At 40.9% G+C, this 27,355-nt stretch overlaps 2 protein-coding genes across 7 annotated transcripts in view; one reads left to right on the forward strand and one right to left on the reverse strand.

Annotated features, from left to right (window-relative positions):
* Positions 1 to 8,427, reverse strand: part of LOC128412989 (trifunctional purine biosynthetic protein adenosine-3) — a 31,362-nt gene extending 22,935 nt beyond the window's left edge. Inside the window, exons 1-5 of one of the 2 annotated variants that reach the window (XM_053386627.1) lie at positions 8,304 to 8,427; positions 3,719 to 3,867; positions 1,569 to 1,664; positions 603 to 777; positions 332 to 443 (exon numbers count right to left, since the gene is read on the reverse strand). In XM_053386627.1, the coding sequence (XP_053242602.1) occupies positions 332 to 443; positions 603 to 777; positions 1,569 to 1,664; positions 3,719 to 3,863 (528 nt within the window). In that variant the 5' untranslated portion in view covers positions 3,864 to 3,867; positions 8,304 to 8,427. Of the gene's footprint in view, positions 1 to 331; positions 444 to 602; positions 778 to 1,568; positions 1,665 to 3,718; positions 3,868 to 5,858; positions 6,882 to 8,303 lie in introns of those variants that run through there. The other variant, XM_053386625.1, reaches the window with a different exon arrangement.
* A 2,597-nt stretch (positions 8,428 to 11,024) lies between these two features.
* Positions 11,025 to 27,355, forward strand: part of SON (SON DNA and RNA binding protein) — a 35,902-nt gene continuing 19,571 nt past the window's right edge. For 3 of the 5 annotated variants that reach the window (XM_053386629.1, XM_053386631.1, XM_053386630.1), the window contains exons 1-3: positions 11,025 to 11,170; positions 13,299 to 13,465; positions 19,283 to 26,896. In XM_053386629.1, coding sequence (XP_053242604.1) covers positions 11,091 to 11,170; positions 13,299 to 13,465; positions 19,283 to 26,896 — 7,861 coding nt within the window. In that variant the 5' untranslated portion in view covers positions 11,025 to 11,090. The remainder of the gene's footprint in view (positions 11,171 to 13,298; positions 13,466 to 19,282; positions 26,897 to 27,355) is intronic. The other 2 variants (XM_053386632.1, XM_053386628.1) reach the window with 2 other exon arrangements.

Below are 27,355 nucleotides of genomic sequence, written 5' to 3' on the forward strand. Positions count from 1 at the left end.
AACTGGAGCTCACAGGCTTCTTACCCTTGCCTTAAATGATAGTTCTACACATCCTTAATAGCACAGTTAATGCTTACTCTGTAGTAAGTCTCTCTGCATTTGTTGGGGCTTACTCATAGGTAAGCATACATAGGTTGCAGTCTAAGTGGCACTGCAATTCTAAACATGTCTCAGAAGCAAGTCCAGTGCATTCAGTGAAATTTACTCTCCACTAAGTGCTTTCAGGAGTGCAGCCTCAGTCCTGGTTTGGCCCAATACTAGGCTCCCAGAAAACAATTTTAGGTGTAATCTTAATGATAAAATTGTTTTTATTAATACATTCCTAACTTACTTGCATTATTTCATGGACAGCTTTGCACGCATCTTCTTTATTAGAGGCCACAATCACACCTTTTCCGGCTGCCAGACCACTTGCCTTTACAACTAGGGCAGGGAAAGCCGCACTTAACGGGGGGGGGGGGGGAGAGGAAAGCAAGCAAGTAAGTAAGTAAGTAAGTAAGAGGAATTTCATTCAGATTTCAAGCTCTATGCACATTCTCAAAATCAGGGAAGATGCAACAAAAATAGACAAAGAATTATCCCCATGCTGAAAGATGCTGTACCTGGTAATAAAGGCACAGGCTTCTTTTGCATTAGTGAAAGCTTTCCATCTTGCAGTTGGAATGCCATGACGATCCAAAAAGGCTTTGGAAAAGCTCTTGCTGGACTCTAGTTGAGCTGCCTTTGCAGTAGGACCAAAACATCTAACGCCAGCAGCTGTCAAGTCATCAACAATTCCTAGCAGCAGAAATAATCCAAAGTGTTATGGGTTTTATGAAAAGAGTTAATTGAAAGACAATCATGGATCTAACATTCTACTCTGAGTACACCATCCACACAGAGGAAGGTCTTCACAGCCTCGGGGAAACCTCAAAGGTAGCAGAGGTACCAAATACCGCCCCCCTTTATAGAAAAAGCCCTAAGGGGGCAGTCACCATCCTCTGCTCAGAAGCAACAAACTCTGAGCATGCACAGTGGCTGTGGAATATTAGCTGCCTTTTGCATAAGAGGGAATAAAACGGAATGGATTGTCATGGAAGATGCAAAAGCACTTCACACGGCAATATTCTGTACAAGTTTTACTTATAAGTCCTAATTTAAAATGAAACAAAACAACTGGGATGAGATTACAAAAATGGTGTCCAGCTATAAATGTTGGCAGAAGTAGCAGCTAGAGAAATTTGAGGCCATAGTAACCAAATCAATTCCTTGGCTATCATCTAGAGTAGCTATTTCAAAAGCTGAAGCAGACAGACAACGAGCAAAGAACTGTTTGAGGCAAACACTGTGACCAAAACAGAGTCACTCCAGATCTCTGAGCTGTTAGCCAACCACAAAGGCCAAAAAGTACTTTTCCACTTTAATGTCTGCTCCCTTCATTACCATGTTCTGGTAGAAGAGATGCCCTATACCACATGCATGTTAGCATACTTGTGTGTTTTTATACACTCAGATCGGCATATAGAAGTCATAAATTAGTAGATTAAACAGGAGGCAGGAATTTGCAGAATAATTTCTTTTAGACATACCGGCAGCAAGAGGGACTTCTGGACCAACCACCACAAGTCTAATCTTCTGGTCTTTACAGTATTTGGCAAGAGCAGTGTGATCACTGACTGAGATAACTATCAACGGACAAAAAAATTAGATCAGTTGCAATTAGCTGTGGTTTTTATTTACTGCTTACATTTGTTTCTTGCCCTTCCGCATGGCTCAGAGAGGCACTTAACCTTCAAAGCATCCCACTGAGGTGTGTTAGGCTGAGAGACAGTGATATGGTCCAAGGTCACACAGTGAGCTTCAGAGCTGAGCAGGGGTTCAAACCTAACAGCTCCATTATGCAATCTTCCCTTTGCAAATATGAATGGTTCAAGTCGCATTGTACACAGAAAGCCACATGTCTAAACTGGGAATTATGAGTTCTAGGTCACTGACTGCAGTTAATATTAAGTCCTGGTGTTACATTAATTCCGGGACAATACTTGGGGAGACTTTTCTGTGAGTAAAGATGGCAAAGTTGCCCTACTTTTTGTAAGGAGATTTTTGAGAGTAATTTTAATTTTAATAAGCAGGACCAGACAGGCACACACAAACACCAATATGTGCCAGCAAGGGAAAGAAAACCAGGTAGCACCCCCCCCACACACACAGTAAAGAAAATGTTACTCTCTGACTTTTATCAAGAATAAATAAATCCAAAGTCTGAAGTGAACTGGGTCATGTGAACCAATTGGCCAGGAGAATTCCTACCCCCTCGTTCCACATGACAAGCATTGGGCAGTTTCAAGGGGTGTTACAGAGGCAGAAACTGCTCATCCCTTGACAAACATGAAGCAATATGTTTTAATTGGCCAAGCGTATTTAACCTGTAGCCTTCTTTCCTTCTGTGATGTGATTCCTGATATGGATTTGACAACTCTTAAATAGCAGAGGGGGTGGGCGCTGATAAAGGTGCTGTGTAGCATTTTACGATAGCTTGAGAACAGGCCTTCTCTGCAGTGGCTCCCCATTTTGTGGAACGTTCTCCCCAGGGAGGCTTGCCTAGTGTCTTCATTACATATCTTGAGGTGCCGGGTGAAAATGTTTCTCTATAACCAGGTCTTTGGTGGATTAAACATTCTAAGACCTTTTAAATGTGTTGGGGGTAGATTACTGATCTGTTCGTTATTGTTTTATTATGTATTTTGTGTTCCCACAAAACTGTCCTGTGATCTTCGGATGAAGGTTGGGTATAGAATAAATTTTCACTTTGGTTAATGCTAAATGAACGTTTGGAAAAACTGCCCTTGAGTGACTTCCCCCATTTCTAAAAGAACCATACCAACAGATTAAGAATGCTTTTTTGTCTTCTAGGATTTAATTATTCCACAAAGGTGAAATGTAGAATATAGTTTGTGGTCAAAGGAGGTCTGGGCTTTATGGAAATTTGAATGTATATAAATGCCTCCAGGGACCAAACATTACCACTTCCTTTTCCCCACAACTAATCTGCTATCTCTTCTGCTTCAGATTTAAAAGGCAGATCATAGCAAAAATGTGCACCTTAAAAGACAGATCAGGTTGTCATCAGGAGACAAGTTTTCTTTTTAAAAAATTATTTTAAGAAGCTGTTTTTCTAATATATAGAAGCAGACAGACACACAGACAGACAGACAGACAGACACACAGATTACATTTCTGCATCTTCTATTTTCATTGGGGAAAACAACAGGAAAAACGTAACACTTATATAAAGGAAAATACAGTAATCTTGACCATAACATTGGTACTGTCCTGTGAAAGACAAGGTTTTCGGAATAGGAAATCAACATTAATTCAATGAGCACAGAGACAAAGATTTTTGTTTCATGCTCTACATCCGAACAGACCACATGAGTGCCACGTGAATGTCCAAGGCATCTCTTTCATTCTTCATGAAAAGGATAGCTAAATAGAGCATATTGGTCTTTATATGATGCAGCAACCCTTCTTTTCAACTTAGGGGGAAATGCCATCTCAGAGTTTCTGGCACAGAACAGAGTAATTGATGCTAGCCATTTTAATTTTTGCTTCTTCTAATAAACTCACAAAGTAAAGAGTCTGAAAGATGAAAATGGCCACAATTTATCAGTGGGAGCGACTGACAGATTATTGCCGTGAAGCGAAGCATTTCAACTTACTCTACATTTTCTTCAATTACCTGCATTAGAGATTTTTCCATCCTTAGCTGTACCAGCATTTCCAGGTGCGACCAGTACCTGTTTCACATGTGGAGACTGTGCCAGTTTCCAAGCCAGAGCATGTTCTCTACCTCCGCTGCCAATCACAAGCACGTGCTCAGCCATCGGTCTGTGCAGAAAGAAGCAGGACATGCAAAATATTGAGTGCTGTACTGAGCAACAGCTGTAGTAGCATAACGTGCCATTTTGCTTTCCATATCACACTGCTGTTTGCAACATAAAGTATACAGTGGTACCTTGGGTTAAGTACTTAATTCGTTCCGGAGGTCTGTTATTAACTTGAAACTGTTCTTAACCTGAAGCACCACTTTAGCTAATGGGGTCTTCTGCTGCCGCCACGCGGCTGGAGCACGATTTCTGTTCTCATCCTGAAGCAAAGTTCTTAACCTGAAGCACTATTTCTGGGTTAGCAGAGTCTGTAACCTGAAGTGTATGTAACCCGAGGTACCACTGTATAGTGCAACGATTTATTTTCAACTGAACCATAACAGAGGATTTTCTTTATACATACCACACTAATTTTAAAAATATTTGAAAATGCCAAAAATAACTAACGGTTGGTTATTTTTGCTGCTGAAATGTGCAATATAGATTATACATTTTTAAATGCATGGTTAATTGGCTGCCTTTGCTATGAAAACCTTTGTATAGCTCCTGAGTGAATAGGTTCCGAACTAGTTAAGAATTTCACTTAAACAAGGAGTCCCCCTGTTGCAATTTTTGCAAACATGGCATTTACCCTTCCCTACCCCCCTCCAGTATAATCCTCAAGAGCGGCTGGTCATTAACCCCTCTAGTCAATGTGTACAGTTCCTCCCAACGTCAGGCACAGATAAAAAGCAAACCCTGCCAAACACTTCTTCCTGGGTATGCAGAGACGCAATCCATTTGGAGAAGGGGGAAAATAAGATCTGTTATGCTCCTTTCTAAACTCAATCCACTTTGCATAGTAGCACTACGTATGCATATATCCCACTTCCAAGTCAATGACTTCCCAACTTGTCACAACTACAGTCGGCCAGAAAACAGGATGAAAGAGGCTACAGATTTGCATAATAGTAGCAGATGCTAATCTATTTGTATATTAAATTTGTATAACAATTTTAGAATAATGACTATAATAGAAAAATAAATGAGTGGTATTCAACTCAGAGCAGATCTAGTGAAATGAGTGGACCTAACTTAGTGATGTTCATTAATTTCAGTGGGTGCAATCTGAGTAACATTTAGCTGAATACCATCATAATAAGATAAAATGTGCCCTATTTATTCGTTCATTTTATAAAAATTATATACTGCTTGATTGTACAAAAACCTGAGTAGTTTACAAAATAATAATAATAATAAAATTATCAATTAAAAAATAACTATGCATACAGAAAGTCATCAGCTGCTTCCACAGTAATTCAATCACAAATCTGCAAGAGGAGAATATGGTGTATTGAGGTTCTTTCAGGATTTAATACACCTATCAAGACTCATGTGTAGATGTGAATACTTTGTTGTCAGGAAGCAGACACAGAACAGGTTGTTACAGATCTTTGCAGAGGTTGCTTTGAGGACAAAAATGGGAATTATGGTTAAGTAAACTAGGAAAATACAATGAAGTAATGCTTTATTTAGCAATCATTGGCATTTTAGCAATAAATGCAATATACAACTCAATTTTGCTCATCTCCCTTACAGTGCTCCAGTACTTGTCAAATAACTAAATTGTCCTTTAAATGTTTTAGTAACTTAATGTTACTAGTAAATATTTTAGTAACGAAAGCATTTAATCTGTAGTGAAAAATATATACTTTCGTATGATAAATAATTCAATTGATGACTGATTTATCATGCCTGAAGTGCAAGTTAAGAAAAATCAACACAAAATAATATGCACTAAATCCTCAAGCCCAAACATTTGCATTTGGTAGCAAATCCAAGAGACTTCTGATGAAAACATCTCCTGGTATTCATGCTTAGCACTGCAGTAAATCAATGGGATTTACTTCCAAGTAACTGCATTTAGGACTGTTATAATAGAAATGGACTGGTTTTACATAAGTCATTCTCGCTAGAACTGGAGGCTTACACTATGACACACAATGTACTTACTGTGATCTTGACAGGAGCAATCTGGAAAGAGTGGGTTTCCAATAGCCATGCAAAAAAGAAAGAAAGAAGCAGCCGCCTCTGGCTATATGCCTATCAAAACCCCACTAATGAGTGACCAATGAAGAGGAGACATCAGCTTAGCGTTAAAGAGGGTGGTTACAACATTTTCCAGGGTAGATAAGATCTTGCTCTTTTTTAAAAGAAATCTAAATTTTAAAACTGCATTGCCTCACAATTTCGCAAAGACTGGGATCAAAGAGCCATGCATCTAGGTCCAAAACTCTCAAGGGGCATTTGACTTGCGCTTCTCAAAGAACAGTGCCCAGAAGCCACTTGATAATCCATTTTTAAAACGTTCAAAAGTAACAATAGATCCCCTCAAAATTCTCAAATAAACACTCCCAAATTTGGGCACACTGAATGCAACTCTTTGGATCTTGGCCATATTTTATGAGCTATCTCTATTGGAAATTAATATGCACAATATTACTCCAAACCTCCATGAAACTAGCCTCCTATGTAACACGGTACAGCTGGGGTGATGATATAGAAAGAGATCTATTCAAAATGGGTTATAACCATGCTTGGATCTCCGTGCACAGAACACTTCCTGCAGTCTAACTTGGTTACGAACTTAATTTGTTCCGGAGGTCCGTTCTTAACCCGAAACCGTTCTTAACCTGAGGCGCGCTTTCGCTAGTGGGGCCTCCTGCTGCTGCGCAATTTCCGTTCTCATCCTGGGGCAAAGTTTGGAACCCGAGGTACTACTTCCGGGTTAGCGGAGTTTGTAACCCGAAGCGTTTGTAACCTGAGGTGTTTGTAACCCGAGGTACCACTGTTGCAAATGAAACAATAACCCAGTATACTTTTGGTACAGGAAGCATTCCTAACACAAGCTACTTTTGTACAGTATCTTAAGGAGAAAAACAGAAAGATATGGAAGCTCAGATGCCTTTAAAAAGAAATCAAAAAAATCCTTGAAATATGTTACAGTTCAGAGCTCTGAAACTGCACCAGAAACTGCACCAGTTTTGGTGTTATGTGCTGTTTGTGGGAGGGAATGGAAGGGGGAAATATAATCTACATCAATAACATTTTAAGGTTGAAGTCAAAAGTCTTTGCAACCCTCTAGGTAACAATTCATTTTGACATGAATTGGCCACTACTAGGCAAACAGAATAATTACCCTATGCTGAGAAGGACACACTAAACATAAAAAGATGTTTATAAAGATGTTAAACAACAACAGAACAGAAACATGTGGCACCCTTCTTTTCACTTTTTTCCAGGATGACAAGGAACAGTTAGTGAGCAACTCTTTGTCAACCAGGCTACAAATCCACCTAACAGTTAGCTTGTCCAGTTCACATTTTATCAGCTTCTCTGCAAACTGACTGTTTAATTATCTGTTCTAGGACCTTTCCTGGTATGATGACAAGGTGACCAGTTGGTAGTAGCCTGGGTCTCTCCCCCCCCCCCCCGCTTTTGAAGATAGGGGCAACATTTGCCCACCTCCAGTTCATAGGGACCTCACCAATTCTCCAATAATTCGCAAAGATTATAGACAAGAGGCTCTGAGATTGTATCACCAAGCTCCATTACTACTCTTGGGTAGAAATCAGGCCCTGGATGTCTGAATTCATTTAAAGCAGCTAGGTGTTCTCTTACCATCTCTTTTCCTGTCTTGGGCTGCAACTCTCTCTCCTTGCATCATTTATTTTGTCAACACCAAGTTCGGCACCGCTTTCCTTTTAGGTGATCTCAAACACTCAGCTCCACCCCATATAAAAAACAAACTTGCAAGGCATTGAACATCCATAACATGGTACTTAGGAATTAAGTTAAACTTTATTTATGCTGGTCACATTGCTTATGATTAAGCAATACCGCTTTAATGTGAAAGGAAAGATGGGAAGCTCATCCCCAATGTAAATGTTTCTCCATTCTTGTGAAAAACGAATGGGATCAGTTGTCTTTAGAGAACACACAATTCATGCATTACAACAAACACCCATGAAACTTTAAAAGAAAGTTGCACCGTAAAGTTGTAGCACCCATTGATCTTAAATCAACAACAGATATTTTAAAAGTATGCGAAATTATATTCATACAAGTTATAACATTTTGGAGGGATGCCAGTACTGCTGGCATCTTGCTTACTTTAAAAATGCCTGTATCAAACTGAAATGGAAGCAACCCGTGAGAAACGCAAAAGATATTTGACATTCCAAACACGGGTTTTGTAGGAAGTGTAAGGAAGCCATGTAAAACCTCAAAAGCAAAGCAAAGCAAAACACGTGGTCACGAAAATCTGAAAGAAGAAACTTCTCTCACTGCAAAGTAAGGGCAACAGTTTTGTTACGCACTGTAAAGAAGCACATAACACAGTCATGTATTTTTATCGATGTCCACCGCCCCCCCCCCAAAGCGAAAGCAAAAACTTACTTTTCGGGCAGCTTTTTAAAAATGGGCAGTTTCCCGGACCATACGGCAAAAACTACATTTCCCAGAATGCTTCAAATGCAGCAATCTTTAACCCTCTGCGGAGAAGAAGAAAAGGAACGGATTTGCTAATAAACGGAAGGGATTTCGTCTAACAAATACTCTAGAGCTGAAAAGTAACAGCTACGTACGTAAGAAGCTAACCAGATCTGTGTCAGAGCACTTTGAAAACAAGCAGATGCTGGGCCGGATCCTTGTATTGTAGCAAACTTCTATCGTTACTAATAAGCTACAGGGGAGCTGTGAGCCAGAGATCGAATTCCATGGCTTTAGGACACGATATGGGTTGCATAACACAAATAGTTAAGAGACAAATGCACACCAATTTATCTCGCAGTTATAAAACTCCAGCCCAAAGCCTACTACAGACTTTAGTTCTATGCATTTACGTGGGAGCAAGCCCCTTGCAGCAGAACTTAGACCTCAACTGTCTTAGAAACACTCACTCTGCATTGGAAACTTTCTTTCCTCTCCTTGCAACTTGCAGAGGAACTCCATAAATTCTAGGGTTGAGCTCGTGACACTGAAAACAAATTATGGCGTTGAGTTGCTGAATCTTGGCACAAATAAGCCAAGTAATTCCAGCTGAATTCATAATAATTTCCGAGTAAAAAGTCCATAGAATAGTATTTAATTGACAACATTAAATCCGGGTTGTAAATTGGGTTATGCTGTTTCAGTTTATTTTGCTGTGTTTTATGGTTTACTATAATTATTTTGTATTGTATTTTTAAATTTGTTCTATTTGTAAGCCTCCTAGGGAATGTTTACTGATGGGCATTTAAAATGAATATAGAAACAAGCACCACCTCCAGAGATAACTAGTGAAGTTAGACAATTGTGAAGAATAGGTAAAGGTAAAGGGACCCCTGACCATTAGGTCCAGTCGTGGCCGACTCTGGGGTTGTGGCGCTCATCTCGCTTTATTGGCCGAGGGAGCCGGCGTACAGCTTCCGGGTCATGTGGCCAGCATGACTAAGCCGCTTCTGGCGAACCAGAGCAGCGCATAGAAACGCCGTTTACCTTCCCGCTGGAGCGGTACCTATTTATCTACTTGCACTTTGACATGCTTTCGAACTGCTAGGTTGACAGGAGCAGGGACCGAACAACGGGAGCTCACCCCGTCACAGGGATTTGAACCGCCGACCTTCTGATCGGCAAGTCCTAGGCTCAGTGGTTTAACCCACAGCGCCACCTGCGTCCCATATTTTGAAGAATATTCTTATATTAAAAATGCAGTATCTAAAGGTTAAGTCACCACATTTATTTTGTCAAGATTTATGGGCTGCTTAATAAATGCTTCTAAGTGGATTATATAAGGCAAAGATAATAATTATGTGCACCATAAAGCAGACTATTGTTATGAGAATTATATTTTTCCTATAACACTATATTAACAATCCAGATGAAACCAATGTACTTTCCACTTAAAACTCTCGTTTTAAAACCCTGTGACATGAAAATATTTCCACTAATACAGGGATGTGGAGTCTTGTGATCCTCCAGCTGTTGTCAGCCCAAGACATGGACTAGGTTTATATGGATCTCAGGTTCTGCCTACTTTCAAAGATTAAACCCAGACCTTCTGCATGAGCTGCGGTCCTTCCCTCAACTGTGTTATAAATGTGTGTACATGCTCCAGGCGTACCTTAGCCTAACATATTCATTTTTTTATTTAGAAACGCATTTATTTAGTCTTTCAGCAGTGAATAATAACACGACTGATGCCTTTCAAGGCCCGTCTCGGGAGCTGTTGTGTATTTATTTTTAGCAGTTCTGGGCTAGTGGTGTGCGCGTTAACATCTTACGGAATACAAAGCACTGAATTGGGAAATAAATGCTGCGATCTTATGCAGAATTACTTGCGAGTAAACATGCACGGAATTGGGTTCTCAGCCCGCCCATCACGTAAACTCTGAAAGCTTTTGGTGTCGGGGGGGTGTGAGAGAAAGTGGTGTGTTTGTGCATATATCTGTATTTCAGACTGTGCGTGTATATGGCGTCCTTCCGAGCCGGGAAGCAAGGACGGCGGCACCTCGCCTCCAACTGCGGCATCAACAACATGGCCGCTGTTCCCCGGTCGGAGGGAGGGCAGTGCAACGTCCAACTCCGAAGGACTGGGCCTCTCCGCCGAGAGCCGCCAGAAGCGTGCTGCACCTTGGGGTTTTTTTTGCATTCAGTTTCATTGACCTTGTGCACAACCACGTCTGAAACGGGGGGCGGGGGGGGGCGGACGGACACAGAGAGGACCGAAGCGTCCCCCTTGGCGAACAGAAGGACAAAGTGCGGGCCTTTAGATTTTTTTCCAGCCCCGGAATCAACCGCTGCCATTGTCATTGTGTTCCCAACTCCGGACGTCGCCTGAGCTGACGAGAAGCCAGAAAGCGGCCATATACAGTTACGCAAGGCGGGGAGGGGGTGCGCCCGTAGTCACGTCCGCCTCGCACCTCCAAGGCATCCGAGTAGGCGCTCTATGGTTCACTTCGACTACAGAGCGCCCATCCTCAAGCCGGCTTAGGCTCCGCCCCTTGTCGGAACGAGCAATCAGGAGAACGAGAGGGCAATCCGGAAGTGGAAGGCGGGACGAGGAGGAGCGGGGGAGGGGAAGAAGAGCCCGGCCGCGTCTTCTTCCGGTGTTGCATTGTAGAGCGCAGGCGGATCTGCGTCTCGGAGAGCGAGTGAAGGGGGGGATAAGGGGAAGTGGGGGGGCCTGCGCTGCGCGAGGCTGTCATGGCGACTAGCATCGAGCAGATTTTTCGGTCTTTTGTCGTTAGCAAGTTCCGGGAGATCCAGGAGCAGCAGTTCGGCAGGTAATTGGTCAGAGGCACCGGGTTTTCTTTTGGCGGCGGCGGCGGCATTACGCGGAGTAACGGGCGGAGTGGGGGAGGGGCAGAGCGAAGGGACCGGAAGGGATGTCGAGGGAGGGGGATGCGGGGGGGGGCTGTGGGCGAAGAGCTTATGGCAGCGGCCGGGGGGGGCGCCGGGGGGGCCGAGGCGCCAGGGAGAGACAATGAAGGGCAGCTGCTGAGGGAAGCGGCGGAGCAGAAGGACGGCGTCTGTGAGGATTGGCGCTCAAGCCGACTTCGGACCGGCGTGAGGCGTTAAGAGCAAGTTTCGTGGAGGAATTCGGGGGCACCCAGAGGAATAAGGGTTTACAAACGGACCCTGAGCTGCGAAGCCGCTGAAGCGGGCCTTGCGAACCTTAGGCCTCTCCAAAAGTTGCTGAACTACAGCTCCCATCACCCCTGTCTATTCGCTGTGCTTGTTGGGGCGGATGGGAGTTGTAGTTCAGCAGCATCTTGGGAGGATCAAAGGTTCTCCACTCCTGCTCTAAGGAAGCCAGTGTTTCGAAGAACTGCTCTCGAGGAAGTTAGCTGTTCCTTCAGTGGTTCTGGCAGGTAAACAAAGTATTAAAGAAAAGAAGAGTCCAATGAAAGGATGGTGTTCATGAAGACAACATTTTGTGAGGCTAAAGAGCCAATTCTAAATATGCATAGCATTTTACAGTAAACATCAAGAGTTGATTCTCTCTTAATCAATATGTAATTGCTTTTTATGAGAATTAAGTATTTTCGGAAATGCTGGGAATGTTAACTTAGTTGTGAAGGTTGGTAGAGGTTCCTAGTGGTTTTTTCTTAGTGGATTGTTCTACTTTGTACTGTAGACGTTTTGGAGCATGTATTGCAGGGTTATTTGTTGTTGATGCTTATAGTGTAAACAGTAGTACTGACTCCTTAATAATATTGCTGTTTTGTGGGGTTTCTTTGTTAAGCACTGTGCAAAGAAAAATAACACAACTTGACTGTAAAACAGTCATCATTTAGTCATGTAGTTCATGGTGGAAGTTTCATTCACTGTGCAAACTCCTTGACTGGAATGGATGAGAAATTTCATTTATTAAAACGCCTAGCATTTTATGCAGACCACTTGGATAAGCAGTTTACAAATTCTGTTAAATAAATAGAAAAAGTAACCAAAGTGTCACATGAAGTATACCGTCCACAAAAGACAAAAAATAGAGTTCTCAAAGATTCTGTTCATCACATAGTGTCAAATCCCATTGCTAAGTACTGTAGAAACAGTAAATGAAATACCAAAATGAGTTAAACCATATACATCTGTTATGTTAGGAAATTTTTTTAGTACAAAAGTGGTTTTTTAAATAGAAAAATAGGATATTATGGCGATACATGTAGTCTGCAGTTGAGATCAGTGCTATAATAGACACAGAAGCAAGCTAAACTTGTAAACAACCACATTTCTTACTGTACTCTTTCACTTTCAGTTAGCAAGATCTAAAATTCTCCACTATTACACAGTTAAGTGTCTCAGTGCAAGGCCCTGAAAATTTTCAAAACCGTTCCAAATGTCCAATAGGGTGCCTGTCACTAGCCTTATACACTAGCACCCAAAAATCAGTACAGTAAACAGAAGATACTTTAATGAAGCAGTATGTTAATCCTTAATTGTTAACTGTTTTCCTTCCTGTCTTAAATCACCACATCTAACCTAAGTTAGTTAGTTGAAAGGGTATGTATCCAGAAGATACCTTAATGAAGCAGTATGTTAATCCTTGTTAACTGTTTTCTTTCCTGTCTTAAATCACCACATCTAACCTAAGTTAGTTAGTTGAACGGGTATGTATCTACAAGGCTTCCATAGGGAGTAATATTGTATCAATATCCAAACACATCTATGTCCATACCACCTACTGTACAGCAATATGCTTTTTGTCCTTGAATGATGGTGTATAGCAGTACGCCACATGTGAGGCACATCCAGCTTCTTCTTCCTAGTTGTGTTTGTACAGTACGCTGAAATTCCTGTCTGTTCATGAATGAGCAAGTCTGCATCCAATTCTATATGTTAATTGAATGTTATTCTTTTATATTATTGCCATTTATTTTTAATGTATACCTGCATATTTTTCTTTATTAGTGCAAAGTTAGGAAGCCAGCACAATGGTGAAATAAACTCATCTGAGCAAGTGAACTCTTCAGATGATACAATTTCGTCTATTGGGAATCTTCAGAATGATCCACTAGTGCAGAAGATAGAACAAGTATTATCAGAAGTGTTGGGTGCAGAGTCACAGTACAAACCAGGTACATAAAAAATATTTTAACCCTTGTATATAATTTTCTTGCAGTGTGCTCCTTCAGGTTGAAATCTAATGCTCTACATTCTCCAGTGGAATGAATTCTGTCACCACTATGGGACTTCCCCTTCAAATTCTGTCCCCCCAGCAGTCCCTCATGTGTCTGCATCTGCTCCAGAGGATTGTGGGATCCTCTGGGGGGAATGGGGAACCTCAGCGGGAGCCAAGGAAGAGGGGAAGTCTGTTTGCACTACGTTGTCCTCAATTTTATTTTTATTTTAACAGGAAGCTCTTCAATATGTTATTTGTGCCATCTGTGCTTTTTGGTCAGGCTTCCTCAAACTCGGCCCTCCAGATGTTTTGAGACTACAATTCCCATCATTCCTGACCACAGGTCCTGCTAGCTAGGGATCATGAGAGTTGTAGGCCAAAAACATCTGGAGGGCCGAGTTTGAGGAAGCCTGTTTTTGGTGGTTTTGGCAGTTTTACAGTTATGTCTTTCAAAGTATTCTGCTTTCCAAAAATGAGTTAAGTTATTGATCTTTTACATTTGGGAAAACTAACAGTGTATCGATGTACTGTGTAAAACTAGTTAGAACAAGTATATATAAAGTATTTTCATGTATATGTTAAATTACGGCTGCAGCTCTCTATGCACACTAGGGAGTAAAGCATATTGAAATTACTAGGATTTATTTGTAAGCAAACAGATTTAGGATTGAGTTGTAATTGTCAAATTCATTTACGAATAGTAAAATACAGTGTTATTTTTTCTGATTATTTGAATGGGATTCAGTGGGTTATACGCAGCTAAGTAAGTTAGTTAAATGTATGTTTGAGTCTGACTTCATTGAATACAACCCAGTGTGAATGTGCTTATTGTTGAGAAAGCTGGTGGTTAAGCTTTCACACATTTCACGTGTGTGAAGGCATTGCCATATACCTATGGTATTAAAACACATGTGTTTTTAAAGTTATATGCACAAAACCAATATATTGGACAATAGCTGATTTCTCAGATCACTGTTTTGTTTTTTGTCAACTCAACTGCTGAATACAGTCATACCTCGGGTTGCGAACATGATCCGTGCGGGAGGCGCGTTCGCAACCCACAGCGTTCGCAGCCTGAAGCACCGCATCTGCGCATGTGCGTGACGCGATTTGGTGCTTCTGCGCATGCACGTGACGCCATTTTGTGCTTCTGCACATGTGCGAGCGCCGAAACCTGGAAGTAACCCATTCCGGTTCGGCGCAGTCCGCAACCTGAAAACACGCAACCCGCAGCATTCGTAACCCGAGATACGACTGTAATTTCTGTAAAAGATAGTGCACAATTTACTCTGGCCTAATGTGAATCATTTGAGTTGCGTTTAATTATTTAAAAACTATTATCATTCATTTATCTTTTGTAAAAAATTAACATATCACCTGAATAGTGAGACCTCAGACATGGTGTCAGAACCCAAGTCCCAGAAGTATTAATGCAGTTATGGTAAATTGTACCATAAATTATTATGGCCGGACTAAATTAATCTTATATAACCCTGAAACCTCACTCCTAATAGGAAACTCAGGTGTGAGTGTTGACACCAAAATAGAACCACTGATAAACAAGAGGGATATATCGGCATGCTCAGGAAATCCCCAATGCTTGCAGAAGTACAAAAATATTTTTAAAAACCCAGTGACACCTAAGGGGGCAACAGTCTGCCCCCCACTCAACAGTCCAGTGTGGACTGACTATGCCAAGTAATCATGGAAGTTAATTGTCAAGTGAGGAAAGTAAACTGGTGAATGGGGTGGGAATGGAATGTAGTATCTTGAAGCAGGGCATGGCTAGCTTCCTGGCTAGAACCCCAAACAGGAACAATCCTGTTAGCTGAGGATACACCACAATGTTTTGCTGCAGGTCTTACTTATAAACTTCTGTTCCTCAACTTAAATCAGCTCTCTTTTTTTCATACTGATGTATTTTTTAAAATTAGTGTTAGAGTGACTAGTGAAGTTAAAATTTGCAGTGTTAATTAAGTCTAGCTCCCTCCTCCTTTGTATATAAGAAGATCTGAGAAACAGCTTTGTTTTTCCTTTTGAATGAGCCACAGTTACTTGTTTCATTAGGTACATGGGTGGCGCTGTGGTTTAAACCACTGAGCCTAGGGCTTGCCGATTGGAAGGTTCAAATCCCTGCGATGGGGTGAGCTCCTGTTGCTCTTTCCCAGCTCCTGCCAACCTAGCAGTTCGAAAGTGCAAGTAGATAAATAGGTACTGCTCCAGCAGGAAGGTAAACAGCATTTCCGTGTGCTGCTCTGGTTTCGTTAGTCTTGCTGGCCACATGACTCAGAAAAACTGTCTGCGGACAAACGTCAGCCAGTAAAGTGAGATGAGCGCCGCAACTCCAGAGTCGTTCGCGACTGGACTTAACTGTCAGGGGTCCTTTACCTTTTTACTTGTTGCATTAGAACTTGGAGAACTTGTTTATTCTGATTGTGATTAGTTAAATCAAACATGGTTTGATATCCTAGTTTTTTAAAAATAACAACAACAACAACACTAAATACACTGAATAGCTGTATGACATATTCAGAGTCTGCAAAAATGTGTTCTTATAGCAGAGCTTTCCAAACTTTTCAAGCTAGTGACACATTTTTTGGACATGCCTCATTTCGTGACACAGTAATTCAGTTTTACTAGCAAACCGGAGGTTAAACTACCGTATTTTTCCATGTATAAGACGCCCCCATGTATAAGACTACCCTTATTTTTTGAACCCAAAATTAAGAAAACAAAACACTAAAATAGAAGTGAAAATCTGGATGATCTGCGGTGGCAAGTTTATCTTCTTTTTGGCAATAGCCTTCAAAGTTTCCAGCATGAGGTACATACAGTGCACCATGGTGCAGAAGCAAAGGCAGCAGCTGGGGCACCACATGCTTTCCTTCAGTGGTAGGTGCTGCTGCTGCTGCGGGGAAGCGAGGGGAAGGCAGCAGCCATGCCGTCGAGCAAACTGAGCTGAGGAAGGTGGTGAGCGGGTCGGGGGCAGGGTGGGAATTTGAGAGGGGAAGAAGGAAAAAACGGAAAGAAGGGCAAGGAGAGGTAGTTGAGGCAGCTCTCAGCAGTGGTGGTGGCAACTGCTCTTGCTCCGGTGGTCGAGCCAGTGGGGGCTTCAGGAGGCGATCCAGTCACCAGCATGCAGCCCGGAGGGGGAGGAGAAAGGGGGGATGCCTCAGCCCACCCAAGTCAAAATCCCAGACATATGCTTAAATATTTAATAAATCCCCCCCCCCAATGCCCATGTTCCGTCTATAAGATGACCCCCAATTTTTTACAAAATTTTTTAGCAAAAAAACCTCGTCTTATACATGGAAAAATACGGTAGCCCTTTCCAGCCCCAGGGGAGCGTTTGTGTAACACACTGACACACTGCAGCTGACACACTAATGTGTCACAACACACAGTTAGGAAAGCTCTGTTTTAGAGTTACATCAGGGTTATCAAGGCATGTACAGATTTGCATAAAAAGTAACAACAACTGAGCAATTCTAACCTTGCTGAAGGGGGTTAGGATGGGTGGATCCGTAAGTTTGCTAGAGCAGCATTTTCACCCTGGAGGCCCCTGCCTGATACATCCATTGAAAGCTCCACAGGCATCTATCGACTCTTGGTGGTAGAAGCCAAAACAGGCGTTCCAGGGGCTGATGCACCTATGGTTCAGGTCCTCCTCTTCTGTCCTAGCATGGAGCTGGTGTAGCTATTTTCCCTCTTGTTGGAGTCTGTTAGCACACACATATTTATTAACAGGCATTTTCTGGTAAATGTTGCTTGCACACAAAGCCATCAGATTGTATTGTGCAAGTATTTCTGTTTTGTATTGATTTATTATTTTGTTGTGCTTTACAATACTTTGTTGTATGGCATTGACTCCACCATGTAAATCTCCTGATCCATTTCTGAAACTCATCAATGTTACTTAGGCTGCACTCCTAAACAGACTTACTGGATAGTAAGGCAAATTGAATATAGTGTGATTTTTTTCTGAGTAAGCATGTATAACATTGGTAGGGGACCCACCTACTTAGACCCACCAGGCCATTTGGGCCAAACCATGCCTACCTTTCCTGTGGCTGATGTCATGTATGATGGGTGCAGGAAAATTCAAGCTTTTAAATCTAAAGGGGTTGGATCTAGAGAGATCATTGAAGAGTGTGAGAGGAAGGTGCTTTTCCTGCCATTTCTAGTCCTTAGAAACACTCAAAAATGTTGCTTTAGGGAAGTTGATAGAAGCACCATCACAGAAGATTCCTTGGCCCAATTTTCTGCTATCTCCCTCTTCCTCGTCAGCCCTTTATGCCATAACCTGTCTCATTCAGCAGGGTCCCCTTAAACTCAGGTGAGCCTTTTTGAGGGCCTGGGGCACGCCTGGGAAAAGATGGGACAGGGATTCACTTTCCATCCACCCCTTTCTGTGAGTAGATCTCTGCATACAGCCCAGTACATTATTGGTTATCTTAAGTTATAATATATTTTGTTTACCAAGGGTTGTGTTATATTGTGCTTTCATATTCTCTTCTTTAAAGGTCAATTCTGGTATTTCTTTAATTTTTCCATTTCTTATAAGCTCATTTATTAATAATAACCTCTTGAATAAGACTCTGTAGTACTCCATACAAATTCAGGCCCTGACAGTTCAAGAAGCCAAATTTGAAAATATTTTCAATTTGTACCTGGGTCAATGAGGTTCTTTATTTCATAGCTACATCTACTTTTTGGAAACCTGAAGTTTTTTTAATGTAGTGAAATTTGTAATCCAAGAGGTATTACACTTGTATCACATGGGCTATAAGAAGCACCGCAGTTATGCATTAAGTAGGTGAAGAGTGAAGAAGAGTATTAGCTTTTGCTTGTGGTATCCATCCTTAGTTTGACATAGATGTACCTTTGTACACCAACCTGTTCCCTTATACTCTATAAACCGCCATGCATACTAATGGTGCTGTGTAATTAAGAATAAATAATAATAAAAGATTGGATCCAGAATCTCATGAATGGAATTCTTCTAATGAGACCCTATTCCCAGAGGAAGGGATAAGGGAATTTTAACTGATTCTTTCTTCTCCTTTACTTCTCAAAAAGCTGTCCTATAGAGTTAGGCGAAACCCCCAGGACAGATTTAAGGGAGAGGAGGAGGAGGGGATGTTCTGTTGCAGAGCTCGATGTCCTTGTGCTGATGGGATACCTCCCGCTGTTTATATATATAAAAGAACATTCCAGTTAAGCAAGGACAATGTGCATGTTCATTCTGTGTTTAATTAGAAATTGTATATGTAGATTCTAGTTCTGGACTGTTTCCCAAATCCAGTGTATGATATGTCACTGGAGATGTGAAGACCTGGAAAAATTGGGGGAGAAATGGTTCCTCCTCATTTGTTTGGGCATCTTTTCGGGTCTTTACATCACTATTCTATTCATACTGTGTGTCGAGTACAATTGAGGTGATTGATGCTGGCAACTTTGACTATGCCAGTCACCTGTTCTAAATGTAGCTGAATATGCATTTTTATTTATCTGGATTCTCCCCTGTGTTAGCTATACTTGAAATGGAGGAATCAGCGGGCATGGAGAAAGGTAATCTTGCTTGGGCACCTTGATTTAAAGCTATAATTTTGTAGTAAGTATTTTCTCTGTTTGATCAAAAAGGATCTAGTTTGTACATGCAACATAATTTTTCAGATTATAGCTACAGCAAAAATGTCGAGTTTCTTGCTCAGTCTTCTGAAATCTGGCTTCTGATTTTTAATTTTAACACAGTTTTTTCTTCTTTTATTAGATGGTGGCGAGGATACAGTGAGAAATAAATCTCACTCTACTAAAAGAGGCTTATCCGAAGAAGTAGAAGATGAAATTCCAAGGAAAAAGTCTAAGAAGGATAAGAAACACAAAGATAAGAAAAAGAAGAAGAAAAGGAAGAAGGAGAAAAGGGAGAAAAAGTATAAAAAGCAACCCAAGGAATCAAAACTAAATGAGCAGCATAAAGAATGTGGAGATACGCAGTCCATTTCTCATTCAAAATCAGAAAGTTCGAGCTCCATACCAAGTGCAGAAGATGTAGATCTACAGCCTGTATCTTCTTCGAAACAGACTTCTGGGTGGCTTCTGGAAAAAACTGTATGTGAAAACCTTAATTTAGCCACGTCAAATTCACATAATGCAAATAATTCAGTTAACAGCAAACTGGATACAACTAGAGATTCTGCTTTAGCCAATATTCAAGAACTCAGTGAAGTCAAGCTTACAAATGAGAGAGAATTGGAAAATAACACCTACCAACCTACCAACGTAGCTTTGAATTTGTGCATAGGGAATGAATCTTTAAATATTGCTGATGTTGAAGGTAGAGTGGCTAACATAAAAGAATATGAACAGCCCGAAGCTAGTTTGACATTGGAGGCTATGGAAGAAACAAGTGCTCCTGAAAGCAGTCCAAAGTCTGTAGCAGTACAACTGGAATATTTGGAAACAAGTTCAACATCTGACACAATGGAGGTAAAAGATTTGGACTCTGTCTCAGAATCTTTCAATCCTGAAATCTTGAAACAAGCAGTAGCAACTTCATTTGAAACTGCTGGCTGTAATTTCGCCAACCTTCCATCAGAGGCAGCTGCAGAAGCCAAAGATTCAGTGACAACTCTGGGGTTTTTGGCTATGGTTGTAGGAAAAGATTTTGAAGCCACTTCAGAATTTTTGAATACAGCAAAAGTGAAAGCTTCTGAAATAAGCCCCGATCAGGCTACCTTTATGGATATGAAAGAGGATTTACTACATGACTCTGAGAGCATCGTCACAGTGAAAGATCTGCAACTGAGTCAACAGTTTGAATCAACAGCAGCGTTGAAAGACTTGGAAGCAGCTTCAGAATCTCTGCATACAATCTCTGAAAAATATTTTGAACCAGCTCTAGTAACTAGACTGAAGCATCATCGAGAAGAATTAAAAATAATTACAGAGTTGGATGCCCAGAAATGCCCAGCAGCAACCCCTGATGTTGAGACAAGGGCAGGGGTGAAAGAATTAGGAGCAGCTCAAGCTTCGCCAGTCAAGACAACGTTGAATGATGCAGAAAAACATCAAATACTTTTGCAAACTGTAGCAGATGCAAAAGATGCACCAGAATTAGAGGACATGAAAAGCACAGATTCAACTTTAAAAGTGAGGACTATGGAAGTTGGGGAGATGGACATGAGATGCTTAAAAGCAAAATCTAAACATACAACGGAAATGGAAAAGTGGATTGCTGTGCCAGAACCTCTTAGAATGAAGGGTGTGAAGAATCTAGATACTTCTCCAGAATTTGAGGGAGATAGGCAAGTGAATTATTTGGGAACTCCCCTAGAAGCGGTGGTAGGGAAGAGAGGAGAGTCAGGAATTACTGAAGATTCTAAGGCAGTGATTGATGTACAAGTTCCTGAAAGCATTTCACAATCTAAAACTGTTCTAAATATTAATAATTTAGAAATGGCTCCAGGGATAGTAAAAACACAATATCTGGAAGCTTCAAAATATGTGGATGTAAGAGAAAGTAATACTGTGGGGAATGTAAAGGATTTTGGAAAAGTTCCAGAATCATTAATGACTGTGAAAAATTTGGACAGCATTTCAGAATCTCAGTACCCAAAAGAAATGAAAAGTGCAAAAGACGTTTTGCAACTTGATGCAGTAACTCAGAGAAAAGATTTAGAAACTAGTCTAGAGACAGAAGAAGAGCAAGAGGGGAGAGAGATGGATGCTACTTCAGATTCACTGCATATGATATTTACAAATTATTCAGAACAGAGCCTAGAACTTGATACAGAATCTGAAATTATGATGAAGTTGAAGAGTTCAGAAAATGTTCCTGAGTCACTGCACATGGTGGATGCAAACAAATTTGAAGCACTACAAACTGGGGAAATCCAAGGCATTAAAACTGTAGATCCTGAAACAATAGTTGAGTTGAATGATTTACGTAAAAAATTAAAACCACTGGACAGAGAGGTGAAAAATATGGAAGTAACTTCAGTGCCACCTGGAAAGTATTCTGAGATTCCTGTAGCATCTGAAACTGTGGCCAAAAGCAAAAGCACTGAAACTGAATCTCATCCTGTGCCCCGAATACAGGAGAAGCCTTCTGATGCTATAGCGCATGTGGAGAAAAATCAGAATGGTGCTGAGGCAGCTGATTTGAAAACTTTACCAAGATATCAGAAAGTAACTAAAGAAGTATCTGTAGGAATATCTGGCAATAAGCTGCATGCTGAGAGTGAAGGCTCATTACTCATTTCAAAATCTCTGCAAGAAATGGATATAGTAAGTTCAGAAGGAATTCCAGAACTGGAGGATGTAGCAGTGATGCAAGAATTAAAAGAAACAACTGTGGTGGATGTGAGCAGTCCTAAAGAACCCTTAGCATTGAAGAATTTGCCATCAATTCCTGATTCTCATGCAGAACAAAATCTAGAACAACTCCAGTATGTGAAGACAAAAATCAGGGGAGTTGGTTTGGATTCTCTGTATTCTTTGGAAGTTAAATATGAAGGAACAAGTCCAGAGTTTCTGTTTTCAGATGAATTAACTAGTCAGGAAGAGAAGCAGAAATTGGAAGAAAGGACAGAATCAAGAGGATTTACAGCTCCAGAATCTCTCTGTGTATCAGAGAAAGAGAAGATTATAGTTCTAGAATCTGACGAGATTAACAAAGTAATAGATTTGGAACACAGTCCAGAATCTATGAATGTGACAGAAACATTTTCAAAGACCACCCTGACACCTTTCTATTTGATTCAAGCAAAAGATTCAAAAACAGCGTCAGAATCTACAATCATAGACCTAGAAGCTGATTTAGAATCTACTGTTCAAGCAGGTGTAGAAATTGCAAATGATCCTCCAAAACGTGAATTGTTGGTAGGATCAGAAATTTTGGAAATTGCTTCAGAAAGTCCCCACCATATTGAAATGTCACAGTGCACACCAGTATTGCAAGTGTCAGATGCAGAACCCAGAGGTGAAGCACTGGCAGGTACAGATTTGGAAGCAGATTCAGAAACTATATGTGTGATTGATACTGAAGAATTTGAAGTAAAAAAACCAGAAATGGCTCTAGCAACTTTATTTGCCCCAGATGCGTTAGATATAAAAGCAACTCCCAGCTTTCTCCATGGAACTGACGATAAAGGATTAAAAGCGGCTAAAACAATTGAAATGGTGGTGGATATAGAAAAATTGAAGGCATCCTCTGAATCTGTGCATGTATTGAAAGATACATTTGAACCCATTCGCATAACGGGTGTGAAAGATTTAGAAACCAGTCAGAAGGTAGAAACAAATCTAGCATTTTTGGACAAAAACGAGATGAATAATGTGCTCACATCTACTCCCAAAGCTGATGTGACTGGTTCAGAAACCTTTGAAAGACGTAAACCAGTTTTGGGTGCACATATTTCAGAAGGCACGTTGACAACTGCAGATAAAGCAGAACAGAAGGATTTTGGAGTTCTAAAACCAGACACAAAATTGGCAGTAAAATATTCTGAATCAATTTCTAAATCTGCAACTGTTTCAGAAAGAAAGGATAGTGACAAAATTCAGTCTGAGTTAATGTTGGATGTCATAGATTTGGGAGCAAGCTCCAGTACTTTAGATACAAGAGGGATGAAAAATTCAGAAGCAGCTATGCAGTTTGAAACAACTTCTAAACTCTGTGTGCCACAGGTGAGGGATTCAGATGGTGTTGTAGAATCCATATCCATACCTGAAGCAGAAACCAAAGATTTAGGAAATGCTCTAAATTATGAAACAGTATTGGAAATAAAAAATTCAGTAGCTACTGCATCACAGCTAAGTACACCAGAATTGAAGTCTTCAGAATCAGTCTCTGTATTAAAACTAGTTGACTCTACAGGAACCCGAGAACTGGAAATTACTCCAAGAAATCTAGGTACAACAAATTCAGATTCTTCTGGTACAATTAAAGGGACAGAAGTACTGGAAATAATAGACTCTCAGAAACATAGCAAAGCAGAAAATACTTTGGAAATAAAATATTTAGAATCGGCTTCAGAAACAGAATATGCCCTTGAGACACATCAGTACAAAGCAGCTCCAGAATCTGAAAGTGTGATGGAAGAGAAACTTTCAGAAACAACTTCAGCAGTTGTAGGTTTGGTCAGTAAGGAAGATTTAGAAACTATTGCAAAATCTAAACTTCCTCCAGAAAAAACCTACTTAGAAACTCCTCCACAATCCCTGTGTACTGTGGAGGCACGTGATTTGGAAGGAAGTGGCACATGTAAAGAAGTGCCACATGTTTCAAAAACTACCCCCCAATTTTCAAGTATTGTGGAAGAAAAAAGTTCAGGAGCCACAATATCATCTCTGGCTACAGAAACAGCAAATGATTCAGAAAAACAACTAGAATTACAAATGCGTTTTGATGAAACATGTTCAAGAACAGCTTTAGAACGTACAGAAAACGACTCTAAACCTATTGTAGAAATAGCATCTATTGTGGATGGCAAGAGTTCTGAGGCAAATGCAGGGCTTATGAATATAGTAGAGTTGAAGGACACTGAATCCTTATTAAAATCTAAGATTGCTCCAGAATCAGTACACTCAAAAGAACCAGAAGATTTTGAAGCAACCACTAAATGCGATTCTATAGGGAAAGTAAAAGATCTGCAAGTTGCCCAAACGGCAATGGGAAAAGAGAAGCAAATGGATTTTGAAGGAATTTCAAAATCTGCGTTAGCTTTGGGGACTCAGGATTTGGAAAGAAATTCAACTCCTATTTTGTTGTCAGAAAAAAAGATCCCTGAAGCGTCTTTAGAATCTGCCCATGCTCTTAGTACAAAAGATTCGGTACCAGCTCCTATGACTGCAGAGAACATAGACATTACAGAACAAAATTCCAAAGAGAGGTGCATGGCAGAGGTGATAGATCTGGAGTCAACTACAGAACAACAAGCTAAGAATTCAGAAATGATTCCACAATTCACTGTGGAGGTAAAAACTTCAGAAGCAACTTCAGAGCCTTTGCACAAGCCAAAGGAAAAAGACTTAGATGGAATGAAACCAGTTTCTTTGGAAGAACAAGGTTTAAAGGCAGCTATAAAATCTGTAAGTGCAGCAGCAGAAAACCTGAAATCAAACCAACAATTGTTGAAAGATTCAGAAGCATCTCTTGAACCTTTGCAAATGGCCAAGGAGAAGGAATTGGAAATAACTCTACAGGATTCTTTGAAGGATCAGGATTCAGACACCACTCCAAAGTCTTCTGATATAATGAAGGAAAAGGAAGAAAATATTTTAAAAGACAAGAAAAGTGAAAAAGTAAGCAGCAAAAGTAAAGATAAAAGTAAGAGTGGGAAAAAAGCAAAAAGGAGTCGATCAAAATCTCCTTCTAAGTCTAAAAAACGTAAAAAAAAATCTAGATCACGTTCCACCTCTAGACAGGTAGCATCAAGAAGAGCACGTTCTAGAAGTAAGAATGATTCTCGTTCAAGAAAAAAGGACTCTACCTCACGTCATAAATCTAGATCAAAATCCTCTGACAAAAAAGAGAGCAAAGAATCTTCAGTAAGGTCTAGACGGAGACGTTCGCGGACTTCTGATCGGCTTAAATCTCGATCAAAGTCTGTTGACAAGAGAGAAACTTCTGTAAGGTCAAGGCGAAGACGGTCCAGATCTTCTGATCATCACAAGTCTAGATCCAGATCAGTTGACAGAAGAGAATCGGTCAGAAGAAGGCGAAGATTGTCACGATCATCTGATAATCACAAGTCTAGATCCAGATCAGTTGACAAAAGAGATTCTTTGATAAGATCAGGGCGGAGGCAGTCTAGATCTTCTGATCGCCGCAAATCCAGATCACGATCAACTGACAAAAGAGATACCTCAGTGAGGACAAGGCGGAGGCGGTCTCGGTCCTCAGATCGTTGCAAATCCAGATCCAAATCTGTTGACAGAAGAGAGTCTTCAGTAAGAACAAGGAGAAGAAAGTCCATATCCTCTGATCGCCATAAGTCTAGATCCAGATCAGCTGATGACAAAAGAAAAACTTCAGTGAGGTCAAGGCGGAGACGGTCCAGGTCCCCTGATGTTCGCAAATCTAGATCAAGATCAGTTGACAGAAGGGAAATTTCAGTGAGGACAAGGCGAAGGCGGTCTCGGTCCTCTGATCGTAAATCTAGATCCAGATCAAATGAAAGAAGGGAGAGTTCTGTGAGGGTAAGGCGAAGGCGGTCCCGATCCTCTGATAATCGCAAAAGTAGATCCAGATCAGTTGACAAAAGGGACACTTCATTGAGAGTAAGGCGAAGGCGGTCCAGATCCTCTGATCGCAAATCTAGATCTAAATCTGTTGACAAAAGGGAGAGTTCATTGAGGACAAGGCGAAGAAAGTCTGTGTCTTCTGATCGCAAATCTAGATCTAAATCTGTTGATAAAAGAGAGACTTCATTCAGGGGGAAAAGGAGACGGTCCAGGTCTTCTGATAATCGCAAATCTAGATCCAGATCTGTTGATAAAAGAGATACTTCCATCAGGGCAAAAAGGAGACGGTCCAGGTCTTCTGATAATCGCAAATCTAGATCCAAATCAGCTGAAAACTTAGAAACTTCATCAAGATCAAAAAGGAGACGATCCAAGTCAGCTGATAATAAATGTAGAACAAAATCTGCTGAAAAAGAAGATCCCTCCCTAAAATCCAGACACAGAAAATCTAAGTCTAAATCAAAGTCCAGATCAAAATCACCTGAAAGAAGAAAAGATAAAGACTCTTCAGATGTTTCAGGAAGAAAACGCTCCAAATCTAGATCGAAGTCCAAATCGCTTGAAAAAACAGAGGGAACTGAATCTGTGGAAGCACCTAATCATACCAAGTCTCCTGAATATCATAAATCTAAATCTAGGTCTAAATCTTTGGAAAAAACGGGAGAGAGAGACCCTTTGCGAAGATCAAGGAGTAAAGGCTCCAAGTCCTCTGAACCATCCCGCAGGCATAGAACAGCATCACGATCTAGAAAAAACCGTTCTCGATCAGCAACACGGAAGAGGTCCTCAAGATCAAAATCTGATCATCGCTCTCAAACACGTTCCCGATCTCGCTCCCGATCATGTTCAAGACGATGGAGGAGGACTAGATCAAGATCTGTGTCAAGACAAAGGTCTTTATCCAGGGAAAGGCGTAGGAGATCTCGGCGAAACCGGTCAAGGTCTATTGACAGGAGGAGGAGGAGGTCTGATTCAAGAGACAGCTACAGAATACCCCTCAGATTACGATCTCGAAGCCGAACACCTGTTCGTCCAAGATGCTCTAGATCCACAGGGAGAAGACGGAGCACCAGTATATCACCTGATCATCGAAGATCCAGAACTTCAAGCAGGTCACCTAAGCGTCTGACTGACTTGGGTAATTAATATTCAGCAATTTGTTACATAGATAATGTTATGAACATAAATTGGTATCTCTTAATTTCTCGGGTTTTTCTAAGATTCCTTTATTTTGAAACAATTTCTTTTAAGTGTTGTTAAAGAGGGACATTCCAAAAGTGGCAGCCTGCTTGTGCAACAGAATTCTGCTCACACATATCAGGCTTCTCTTTCCTGCTCTCTCCTTGCATCTCCCTGCACAGCTTCAAAATCTGCTCTGGAAGCTTGGGGGGCCCTTTGCAGTAGAGGAACGGGAAGTCCTGTTTCATCTGCTGGTACGATGTTGGATATTTCCCAGTGTCGGTATATTTCAGAAACCAAAACTTACATACGTGTTATTGTAGATAATTTTAATGCCCATGCTGAAGAAATGAGAAATAATTTAAAATTTGGATGGGGAACATGTGGCCCTCCAAATGCTGTTGGACAAATTTACAGC

This window comes from Podarcis raffonei, chromosome 4 (assembly GCF_027172205.1).
Source record: "Podarcis raffonei isolate rPodRaf1 chromosome 4, rPodRaf1.pri, whole genome shotgun sequence".
NCBI lineage: Eukaryota > Metazoa > Chordata > Lepidosauria > Squamata > Lacertidae > Podarcis > Podarcis raffonei.